The 12,284-nt window shown below is 50.3% G+C and overlaps 1 protein-coding gene across 1 annotated transcript in view; it reads right to left on the minus strand.

Moving 5' to 3' along the window:
- The window catches only part of FAT4 (FAT atypical cadherin 4), a 123,132-nt gene extending 112,428 nt beyond the window's left edge, over positions 1–10,704 (minus strand). The window contains exon 1 of the mRNA XM_004186192.6: positions 5,006–10,704. Coding sequence (XP_004186240.5) covers positions 5,006–10,294 — 5,289 coding nt within the window. The 5' untranslated portion in view covers positions 10,295–10,704. The remainder of the gene's footprint in view (positions 1–5,005) is intronic.
- Positions 10,705–12,284: the final 1,580 nt, after the last annotated feature.

A 12,284-nucleotide genomic window follows, 5' to 3' on the forward strand; every position in this document is an offset into this window, starting at 1 on the left:
AATGCTTGCACTAGAGACGCATGAAAAATAATATTTTCCGTAATAAAGAATGTTGTTCTTAGAAGTCTAGTGATTTTTAACATAAAAATTATTAGGTGACCTCACATGCAAAAATGCCCAAAGGCTGCTAAAATAGCAAAGAAATGAGAAATTCTAGCTATTAAGAACATTTAGCAAGGCGGATTCATTAAAGAAATTAGAGAGGATGAAAAAAGGGCCAACTTTGAATCAAAACATACAAATTGGTTTTGAACACTTTTCCACACAAGGAACATCATCTCCCACTCTAGTTCAAGGACAACTTAGAGATCCTTTTTCAGATCATGCAAATGACAGCAGTAACTTAAATAATTACACGTTTCTTAGAATCAGCAATATCAGTTTTAGGAAGGGGAAAAAAAAAGTGTCTTTGGAGCTGGGACAAGGCAGCAGATTTTCATTGTTTACTCCAACGTTTCATAAGCAGTTTCCTTTTTCAGGCAACAATTGATGTGCCATGTATCATTAAAGAATGAACCGATTTATAAATAGCATGAATACAAGGAGAACCCCATTGTTCTTATTTGCACTGGTAAATAGGAGACATGCCAGATAAGACTTCTCTGAAGTGGGTTTCTAATTCCTTTACTAAATTTAAAGCCTTGCATTAGCCAGCTTGGCTGGAAAAGCAGCACCTTCAGTGTCTGGCCCCACCAGGTCACCCCTATTCCTCTCTCAAGGGGATGGTGAGGAACACCACACCCCTGAAGCAGTACCCAGCACGAGGGATGCAGCACAAGGGATGCAGGAGTGACACAGCTAGCTCAGCCACAGGACACAGCCTGGGCTGCAACAAAATGCTCCACATCAGCTATTTACACCAGGCAATCCTAGGTTTATGGCAATGGCTGCAGTTCCTACTGAGTCAAGGCAAAACCTCCTGTGATTGTCTTTCCAGGAGGCCAGGACCATTCATTCTGCCTTTCTTCACTAATGTCCAGATCTTTACCAAGCATGCCTGAAATCCTCACATCTTACCTGAATAAGGAACAAACACTTCTCCAGCTTGGAAGTCCAAGATTCTCAACAGTGTCAATCTGTCACAGTTGAGACAGCCACAATTCACAGCATTGCTGTCAGTGCTGCTCACCTACTTCTCACAGCTGTACCCATTGGGGATGAGATTCAGCCACAGCCCCATCCCAGTTACCACAAACTGTGTGCCTACAGCAACCATGAAGCACTCACAAAGTGAAGCTACAAATGCAGCGCAGAAGAAAACTCAGCATCTCATCATGTCTGCAAATGAAGATAATCCCCCTCTTTTGAGAAGATATTAACATTCCCAGGCAAAAAGCACTAACAGAACCACTGAAATGCCTCTCCATGTATTTCCATTTTCAAATCAATACCACCACAAAATCTTTCATTTGAAGTTTATACACCTTCCTCATTTACACTCTTCCCTTCCTTGGAACCTTTGAGCCTATTTGAAGTATATGAAAGATGTTGAACTGAACAAGGAGCTCACCTCCCCAAGTGTTACCCCCTCTCAATTGACATAGATGATTTATAAATCACTCTAAATGATACACATGAAGACTACTGGTTCCTAGGAAACCCACAGCTCCCTTCAAGGAAGCTATGCACTGAAGGGTTAAACACACAAACTGGAGAGCCTGTCTAATTCCTCTTAATCCCTGGTTACACAGCACAGAAGATGAGGTATTGTCCCTGGGCTCCTATAATTGCTGCCAGACACAAACCAGGGTACAACACGCGGCCACCCAAAATATCCAGTGCATGCAGTCCTTGTTTGAGGAGGCAGGGCTGATGGGAGCCATCAGGTGTGCAGGTGATGCCAGTAGGCATTAGTTATTCTATATTAAATATCAAATCATGGTGGTGAAACCCTCAGCCCTGCCCAAAAGGTTAAAAGAGGATTTATGCTAGAAAGCCAAGAAAAAGGAGTTTAGCAGTTGCTGAGGAGTTTTGCCCCCAGCAGAAGCATTAAAAATGTATGGAATGGCAAACTGAAGGGACCCCTTTAGGACATATACATTATTCTTTTTTACATGAGATCAACAGTGATGATTGTATTAACCTAATGATTAATACAACGGGGGAAAAGCTGAGACTGATCACCAAACACACTCACACAACATCAAATCACCTGGTCTGTCACTGTAGATTACAAATAGGATAAAAATCCAAAAATAAAATTAAAAAGTGAGCTTTCAGATTCAACAACTACCATCCAAAATTACCATCTAGCTGTAAAATACACTGGAACAAGCGCTTGCATTTTCTTTACAAATCTCAAATATTTGGTATTTGAAGAAAGTTTCACCTCACTACTTGCACTTTCCTGATACACACCCCACCACCACCACCACTTTTCTTTCCATTTAGTAACAACAAACACGGAAACATACCCAAGATAAAAAGCTAGTGATGAAAAAATAAACCACGAATTGTAAACAAACATTTTTGTTTCCTAAACTTTTGTTGTTACTTTACTGAAAATAACAGAACCCTTCAGTTTCAAGGCATATCAGCTGCTCTGGGTTCAGCAAGAAGATGAGAAATATTGAAAAGATACTTTCTTCTTCAGGTAGGGCACGTGGTGGATCTTTTCCATATACTTGATATCATTTTAGAAGGTAAATAAAATAAATTAGTGACAGAATTTGGGGGAGGGGGAGCAGAAATCACACCACTTCCCAAGGACAAGGATTAATTCACTTCTAGAGCAAGCGGTTTCACGCAAGCCTGCTCCTCTTTTATACTGCCTGCTGTCACAGCAAAGCCAAGTCACTGTTTCAAAACTGTAAATATCTCAATTTCACACCAGGTATCTGTCACCCAAACCCATCGCTGCAGTCTGTATTGGACAAAAGATCTATTAACTTCCTTACTCCCGCTGCTCTCCTTGCCAATCTCAGCACGTTTAGCACTGGGCAGCTCCCCGTGCTCAGTGCTTCGCTCACATGCCATGGTGCAATTAAGATGATTTCTGGCATCAGGGCAGAGAGCATAGCAGGCAATGAAGAATAATCATGTAGACATTGTTAAGAATATGCTATTACCATTTTTGCCTTTTCTTTAACCATACCGAGATACAGTACCCAACACACTCCTCATAAGAGAAGATAGAAAATACACAATATTCACATCTTTTCCCCACGAAAAAGAAATCCAAACTAAAACCAACAAAATCAAATGGAAAAAAAATATTAACATGTGAAAAAAAAGCTGTGTTGCTTATTCAGCATCCCCTGACAGTCATCTTGCACACAGACTGTCACTGTAGCAGTTCTTGTGCTGGACAGCAAAAGCCTTCCAGAGAAATCCCATCAGTTAAGAGGAACACTGCATATGGTTATGTTTTTGGAAGTTGAAAGCTGATTATAATTTATAATACATTTATAAAGAAGCACAGTAAGCTAATTACATTTAGAAGAAGACACATTTTAGAGGCTATAAAGATACAACCATTAATAGGAAATTCTAACTCCAAATTATGCCTCTCAATGTTCTCTACAGAATAAAACATTTGCTTGTGATTTCAGAAGTGATTTGCATTCAACAATATAAAAGTTGTTTGAAGTTTCAATGGTTGTTCTCTTCCCTGCTCAGCATACACTAATGTTAAATGCTTTTAAAACATGTAAGAATATTGCAGCCATGGGGTTGGGTTTCCTATGAGGCCTTCCCCAGTATAGAAACTCTTTGCTCAAACTCAGAATGGAAGGGTCGTAATCCAAATGCCCAACGACAAAGGCCTGACCCTCAAAACAACTGCCTATCAAGACAAAATATGACACAAGAGTAAGGAAAAAATCATAAAGGTGTATCTTTTACAAATTGCTAGCAGGGGTACAAAGACCTCCCAGCAGGAATATGCTTATAAAAATAGCATTAATTACTTAAACCAGCAGCACTGCTGAAACAGGTCTTTTTCCAACACACTACTGTTGGTCAAAACATGACCATCAGCAGCTTGTTGCACACATAGCAGGATGGGATCACACCTCTGAGATGGAACAGTGCTCAAATTCCTGACAAACACTTCCGAGAGGAACTGTCACTGCCAGTAAAGGAGAGCAACATTACACACAGATCATCCTTAACCTGCAGAAGAAACAACAAAAGTAACTAAGAAGAGAAAAAATCCACAACTGTCAAGTAAGAATTGGAAATACCACTTTTGCTAAAATCAAACAAAAAAAGACCCCAAACCTGCAAACCACCACAGTACCAAAACTAACACTTAATTCCCAGGAGGAAGTATGGCTGGGGGATCTGTAGGACTGTGCAGTGCTGAGGGAGTATGTTCAGCTGGAGAGGGAAATGGGTGAACCACTACACACTACCACCATCCTCTCCTTGCCCACTCAGCAGTGCCAGCCCCAAATTTCCAGGAATGGCAAGTCAAAAGCTGGTGGTGAAGTGCAGCAGGCAGCTCCAGGGGATGCTGCAACTTAAAGCAAACACAAGACTCCTTTTCACACCCAGCTGCCCAGTATTACTGCAGAAGACAGCAGGAACAGTGTGAATGATCAGCTCTGTGACTGAAAACAGCAAATAAAACACTTGGACTTCACAGATGACATTCCAAACCTGGTTTCCACCCATTGCTTTTCAAGCTAGTCAGGAGAAAACATTTAAAGACCCTTCATTCAAGGTAAATGGCTTTGTGATAAGGGAAGTTTCCAACTAAAATGTTATGCTTTTACCATCTGTCACATACAGGAAGAGAAACTAAACCATTTTCATACTCATCAGTCAGTTAGGTAGAAAAGTAACCAAAATTGGAGGTGTGTGAGGAGACCTATCATCCTAGGGACTTAGCCAGGCAGGGATGGCAAGAACTTCCATGACTGGAGACAAACACCACATGAGCTGTTCAGAGCCAATTCTCATGTCCAACACCGACACCACAACTTCCGTGAAAAACCAATCATAATCCTGGACTTGCACAGGAGTAAAAAGACAAATAAATAATTACTGAATAAACCTTTACCTCTGCTCGTTGCGTGCGGGGCAAAACAGACGACTTCTCAATGGCATAAACATCCACCAGGTAGAGTCGTGCTCCTTGCTCCCGGTCCAGAATGGCAGCAGTCTGGATGACCCCGGTGTGGCGGCCGATGGTGAAGAGGCGCCCGAGGCTCTTGTCCTCGCACCGAACGGACACGATGTAATATTCCACCTGTGCCTCGGAGCCCCGCGGGCTCGCCGCTTCCAGGGATATCACGTTTGTCCCGATGGGCTCGCCCTCTTTCAGGATGGTGATGTATTTAGGCTGAGTGAAAACAGGCCCGTCAACCCCTTGCAGAATTATAGTCATCTCAGTGGTGGATTTCCTCCTTTCCGGGCCCAGGTCGGTGGCAGAAACGATGAGATTGTAGATGAGCTGAGAAGGCACCAACGCTGAGGCTACTCTTAGATCTCCGCTGTAGCGATCCACAATGAAGGTTTCGGTATCTCCATTGACTATCTCATACTCCACCTCCCCATTGGCACCCTCGTCAGGATCTGCAGCGATAATGGTGGTCAGGATTGAACCGATCACAACCGAGGGGTCGGCTGCGAGGGCGTTCTGCGACACGAACACAGGCACATTGTCATTTTGATCTGTCACCAGAATGGTCACGTTCTTGAGGGCAAATCGCCTGGACTCCACAGGAACGGCCTGATCGGTGGCTTTGACTGTTAACTCAAAGAGATTGGCAAACTCCCGATCGATTTCAGCATTGGTAAATATTGTCCCTCTCACCTCATCGATACGGAAGTGATTCCCCCTCGGCATCTGCTGGATGATTGCATAGGTTAGCTGCCCATTAATATCCGCGTCTGGATCGTGAGCGGTCACGGAAATGACAGAGCTACCCACAGGAACGTTCTCAACAATTGACTTGAAGATGTCTCCCGGAGGAAAATGAGGAGGGTTATCATTGAAATCCCTAACGTGTATGACCACTGACATGGTAGAGGATCGTGGGGGCCTTCCTTGGTCTTTTGCCGTTATATTTAGCTTATACAGAGATTGTGTCTCAAAGTCCAGTTTCTTGGCAAGAAAAATACTCCCGGTGTTGGGACTGATGCTAAAGGTCCCATGATTGTTTGTCCCTGTAATGCTATAGTGGAGGTCAGCGTTGTCACCTGAATCAGAATCAGTGGCTGTGACAGATGACACAAGTTCACCAACCCTCATATTTTCTAAGACATCCACTAACAAGGTTGATTTAGGGAAAGAGGGGCTGTTGTCATTTTCATCCAATACATCAATGCTCAACATGCAAGTTGAACTTAGGGAAACAGCTCCAGAGTCTACTGCTTGGATGACAAGGGAATACGATGCAGTAGCCTCATAATCTAGTCTGCCTACTAAGGTCACTTGGCCTGTGCTGGTGTCTATTACAAACTGATTTTCTTCATTTCCCTTGATTACAGAATACTGAATCAACCCATTAACCCCTTCATCAACATCTGAGGCAGAAACTCGCAGCACCTGTGTCAGATTTGCTGCCAGTTCTGATATAGTAGCTTGATAAAGATCTTTCAAAAATTTGGGGGCGTTATCATTGATGTCTTTCATGTAGATCTGTACAGTTGCCTGATCTTTCAGAGGCTTTGGCAACCCCTGATCTGTGGCTATTACTGTAAGGCTAAATACTGCAGCTCCCCTCTGTCTCATGAGAGCTTCTCTGTCAAACTGATGAGTGCTTCTGATTTCCCCAGTTACTGTGTTCAGCTCAAAATCTGGCTGCATATGCTCAAATGAATACCTGACCTCACCATTCGGCCCAAAGTCTTTATCCACAGCATTTATTTTACCCACATACGACCCACCTCTCTGTTCCTCTTCAAAATAAAACACATAGTTGGTACTGTTGAACAGGGGCCTGTTATCATTTACATCCTCCAGAATCACGGTAACATTCACAGTAGCATTGAGTGGTTCTACTGCCCTGTCAGAGGCAACGACCAGTAAAACATATCTTTCCTGAAGCTCACGGTCCAGTTCACTTTTTATATACAGCTGGCCATCTGGGAATATGCCAAAGGCATCCCCAGCATTTCCTTCAATTATACTGTAAGCTATTTCACCATTCACTCCCGAGTCTTTGTCAGAAGCCTGTACCTTAAAGAACCTGGAATTCACAGGCTCTGACTCCAAAATAGTAATTTCATAGGAAAGCTGGTCAAACACAGGCGGGTTATCGTTTACATCATGGACAGAGACAGTCAGGATAAAAGCGGAGGACAGCTGAGGCACCCCCATATCCGAGGCCAGGATTTCAACCTGGTAAGACCCAGCATTTATGTCAAGCGGCCCCGTTAAGCTTATAGCACCAGTTTGCTCATTGATTGAGAACAAGCCCTTTGGGTTTTGCTTAAGGCTGTAAAGGACCACGCCATTAACACCTTCATCAGGATCAAGAGCTTTGGCCTGGAATATGGTATGCCCAGCTTTCCAGTTCTCAACTACATTTACACTTTCCACCACTTGAATGAAGTGTGGGGAATTGTCATTTAAATCTTTGACAGTTATGTTGACCACAGCATCGCCAGTTATCGCCCCACCTCTAGCAACCACCTTCAGCTGGTAAAACGCTTGCTCCTCCCTGTCTATAATACTGGCTGTGGTGATCTGCCCCGTCACCCTGTTGATGGCAAACACGCCCCTCTGGTCACCCGTCGTAATGAGGTAACTGATGTTGGTGTTGAGGTCCATGGTGGAAGCAAAAACAGTACCTACATGGTAACCCAGGGCAACGTTTTCAAAGACAACAAAACTGTACGTGCCCTGGCTGAAAACAGGGGGGTTGTCCTGTGTGTCCAAGACAGTGATAGTGACAATGGCTTGGTTCTGCGACTGAAGATGGCCACCGTCAGTGGCCACAATCTGCAGCTGGTAAGCAGTTTTCTCCTCCCTGTCCAGGGCTATTTTTGTTGTAATGACCCCTGTCTGCCCATGGACCTGAAACCTGGAGGTATCTCCAGCTGAGATGCTGTACTTGACTGTCCCATTGGGTCCCAGATCAGGGTCAGTGGCAGACAAGGTGGTCACATAGGTGCCGGCTGGCTCATTCTCTTGGATATGGGCAAAATACTGAACGGGGTAAAAGACAGGGCTATTGTCATTCACATCCAGGATGGTCACATTAACTCGGGCTACCGAAGAAAGGGGAGGAGAGCCCAAATCAGTGGCCAAGACCTGCAAGGAGAAGTGAGACTGCTCCTCCCGGTCCAGCTGTGAGATGGTGCTGAGCCTGCCTGAAACCGGGTCCAAGCGAAACATCTGGCGAGGGGTCACAGAGGAAGGGCCAACTGCTACCAGCGCTGGCTCAGCTTCCTGCAGGGAGAAGCGAACAGTCCCATTGTCCCCCAGGTCCCCATCAGTGGCACTTAGGACAAGCAGCTCAGTTCCTGATGGGGAATTTTCAGCCAAGGACACCTGGTAACCCTCAGGCTGACCGAAGCGAGGCTTGTTGTCATTGACATCCAGGATGGTCACCACCAGCTGTGCGTAGGAGAATTTGGGCTGCACCCCCTGGTCACGGGCACTGACGTTGAGCACCACCTGAGAAGCAGTCTCCCGGTCCAGCCTGCTGGAGCTGGATGTGCCCATGGCATGGCTGGCAGTGCCACCCTCAGGGACAGCCGTGGTGACCAGCCCACTGTGCTCGCTGATGCGGAACCAGCCCAGCTCATTGCCCGAGACGATGCTGTACTTGAGGTTGGCGTTGAGGCCCGAGTCACGGTCTGTGGCACTGAGGCCCCGCACGTAACTGCCCGGGGGCACGTCCTCGCTGATGTTCACCCTGTACACCGACTGCCCGAAGACAGGCGGGTGGTCATTGATGTCGTTCACAAAGATCACCAGGCTGGCTACCGAGGAGCGGCTCACGGGAGCTGCCACCGCTCCGTCGGGGGAAAAGACGGAAGTGGGGGAGCCTGGAGGTGGCGGTGGGGCCCCATAGTTATCTGCCACAGCCACGGTAAGGTTATAAGCCGGGATGCGTTCCCGGTCCAGCGCGGCTGCTACCTTGATGAGGCTGAGGTTGGGTACCTTACTGCTGTGCACCTCAAAGTGCCGCTGCTCGTTTCCCGCTAGGATTGACACAGAGATGTTCCCGTTGGCTGCTGGAGAGTCAGCATCGCTCACCGTCAGCAGGGCCACCACTGTGCCAGGGGCTGCGTTCTCATCCACAGAGGCAAACCGGGAGGTGGCCGGGAAGTAGCGGAACTTCACCCGGGGCTCGTTGTCGTTGACGTCGAGCAGGCGGATGAGGGCCTCGGCCCGGCCGCTCAGCGCCGGCACCCCGCGGTCTGTGGCCTGGACCGTCAGCGAGTACTGCTGCCGCACCTCGTAGTCCAAGCGCTCTCGGATGCGGATCACCCCGCTCTCGGGGTCCACCTCGAAGGGGAGGCTGCCAGCCCCATCCCCAGCACCGCTGCCATCGCCTCCTTCCAGGCGGTAGCGGATGTCGGCGTTGGTGCCCTCGTCAGCATCAGCCGCGGTCACCTGGAGAACGCTGGCCCCGACGGGCGCATCCTCAGGCACGCGTGCCTGGTAAAGTGTCTGGCTGAAGATGGGGGGGTTATCATTGATATCCTGGATGGTGACGTTGACCTGCAGGTAGCCTCGCCGACGGGGCTCGCCCTTGTCCTCCACCTGCACCAACAGCTGGTAGGTGGGGGTGGCCTCCCGGTCCAGCCCTCCACGGGAAACCAGGTGCAGGAAAGCCCCCTCGCCGCTGGGGTTGAGGGTGATGTTGAGGCGGAAGCGGCCCTCCTCGTTGCCGGCCACAATCCGATAGGAGCCGTGGTCTACGCCGTTGGTGCCGCTGTCGGCGTCGGTGGCAGTGTCCAGGATGAGCTGGCGCCCGCTGCCCGTGTCCTCCTTGAAAGTCACCACGATGGAGGGGTCGGGGAAGACGGGCGCGTTGTCGTTGAGGTCGAGCACCAGGACGCGCACCTCGCTGGGGTAGGTGGGCTGGCTGGAGAGCACCACCAGGTCCACCACGTCGCTGGCCAGGCTCTCGCGGTCGATGGTGGCGCGGGTGTGCAGGGCGCCCGAGGTGGCGTTGATGGCGAAGAGCTCGTGGTGCTCGCTCAGGCGGTAGGTGAAGCCGGGCCGGGTGGCGATGGTGCCCACCCAAGTGCCGGGCGGCTGCTCCTCCAGCACCCGGAACACCTGGCGCGGCTCCGCGGCGGCGGCGGCGCTCCCCAGCGGCGGCAGCAGCGGCAGCAGCAGCGACAGCAGCAGCGGCGGCCCGCGGGCGGCGGGGGGGCGGCCCATGGCGACCCGGGGGCGCAGCGCCCCGAGGGGGCGGCCCGGCGCCGCCGCTCGCCCCGCTCCCGCTGCCCTGCCCGCCGCTTCCCTCGGCACCCGCGGACGCTGCGCTGCGGACGCGGACGGGAGCGGACCCCGCGCTCACGGGACGCTCCGGCTCCGGCTCTGCCTCTGCCGCCGCTCCTCCCGCCGCCGCTCCGGGGCTGGGGGGCGGCCGGGGGCGCCGCGCCGCATCGCCGCTCAGCAGCCGCCGCCGCTACCGCCGGGGCCCGCCGCTCCCGCGCGGTGCCCGCCGCCCCGCCGGCATGCCCGGGCGCACGGCTGCCGAGCCGCTCCGTGAGCCGCGGCCGCCCGGACCCAACTTTGCCCGGCGCTCATGGATCCCGGCCCTCTTGACGCCCGGGCCGGCTCCCCCCACGGCCGCCCATTGGCCGCCGAGCCGCGCCGCCCCGCCCCGGCCCGCCCCCCGCACCTGAAGGGCCGCCCCGGCGGGACCGGGGCGGGCGGCGAGCGAGGGGAGCCCCCCGGCCGCGCCGGGAGCGGGGCCCCCGGGACGCTCCGCCTGGAGCGGGGAGCGAGCCGGGAGCCCGGCGGGCTGGGCGGAGTGGGTCGAGCTGCCCGCCGTAGCGGGGGACGGGGCTGCGGCGGGCGCCGCTGACTTGGGAGGCAGCTCCGGAGGGAACTTGCGGACCCGTTATCCCGGGAAGATGCGGCGCTGGCCGCGCCTCCCGCGGGCCGGCAGCGCCCTCTGCCGTCACCGCCCCGCCGGCTCCCGGCGGCGGGAGCATCCCGCGGGAGCCTCGGTCCCCACCGAAAAGCCTCCTCCTTCCTCCATCCCAAAAAGCCTGCAAAAAATCGAGTGAGCTCGTTTTCAGCAAAAGTTTTAATTTTGTACGAGTTCGTCTTTAAATACAAGCAGCGGTCGTGAACATAAATCTGTAGATAGCAATTAAAGTCCCAAAGGTAAATCTAGCAATTAAAAGTGACAAGGTAAATCCAGCATAGCTACATAAGGGATCAGCAAAATTACAGAGTTTTTATCTTTGTGAGTTTAAGAACCTGGTAGTGTATTGTCCAGCATGGAAAAGTGAGAAAAGAAGTACAACAAAAAGTAGGAGTGTAGAAGGATGTGGTGTCAAAGGTAGTTTGTTCCGCGCTAGTACCCTGGATATGACTAAAGAAAGGGAGGTCAAATGACCATTAGCAGCAATTCTGACTAGAAGCAGTAAGGAAGAAGAGGTGGTTCCTGTTCCGTATTGTCATCTAACACAAAAGCATACTTCGGGCCAGTAATTCCTGCAAATCCCTCTAGGGATGGATCCTCACACTCAGCGAGCTGAGTTGGAAGCCCGGTGCCCAGCACCTCTCCCTGCACGGCAGTGCTGTGCCGCAGGTAATATTTCCTCTGGCACACCGCCGCCCTCACCTCTATTTAGTTTTGCATTTCTCAGCGTCTGCTACCGACCTGGAGAAGAGCTTTTGTGTCTTTGCCTTTCCTATCTGCGCTAGTTCAGTAGGAGATAAGTCATCCACGAGCTATTCTTGGTGCAAACACCTCCTCCTCTCTTGCGAGGAGCTGGGGGATAAATCCATGGGACAGCTGAAGAAGGGAGCATCCCGCCTGGATGCACAGCGCTGCCTCGCTCTGCGCCCGTTCTTTGATATTTAACTCCACCTACAGGCGTGCATCGACCCTTGCCTGCAGCCAGCGATTCGCTGAGTGTACTCGAAAGGTGCTTTCTTTACTTTTATTACAAAAATGTCTTAGATGAGCCAGCAAAACCCAACAATGATTCACGAAGAAATAAGATTATATGGGCTGGAGTGGGAGGATTACCAACATAAGTTAACATCAGTCTTCACTAGAACAGGTCTTCGAGCTTAATCACTGGAGTTTTTTCTTCACTACATGAGATTTTTCACATCTGCCAGGTAAATTTACCTCCAAGTCCAAAACGCAGCACAGAGAAACATTCTGCCCCTGAAAGGGACTTTG

This window comes from Taeniopygia guttata, chromosome 4 (genome assembly GCF_048771995.1).
Source record: "Taeniopygia guttata chromosome 4, bTaeGut7.mat, whole genome shotgun sequence".
Taxonomy (NCBI): domain Eukaryota; kingdom Metazoa; phylum Chordata; class Aves; order Passeriformes; family Estrildidae; genus Taeniopygia; species Taeniopygia guttata.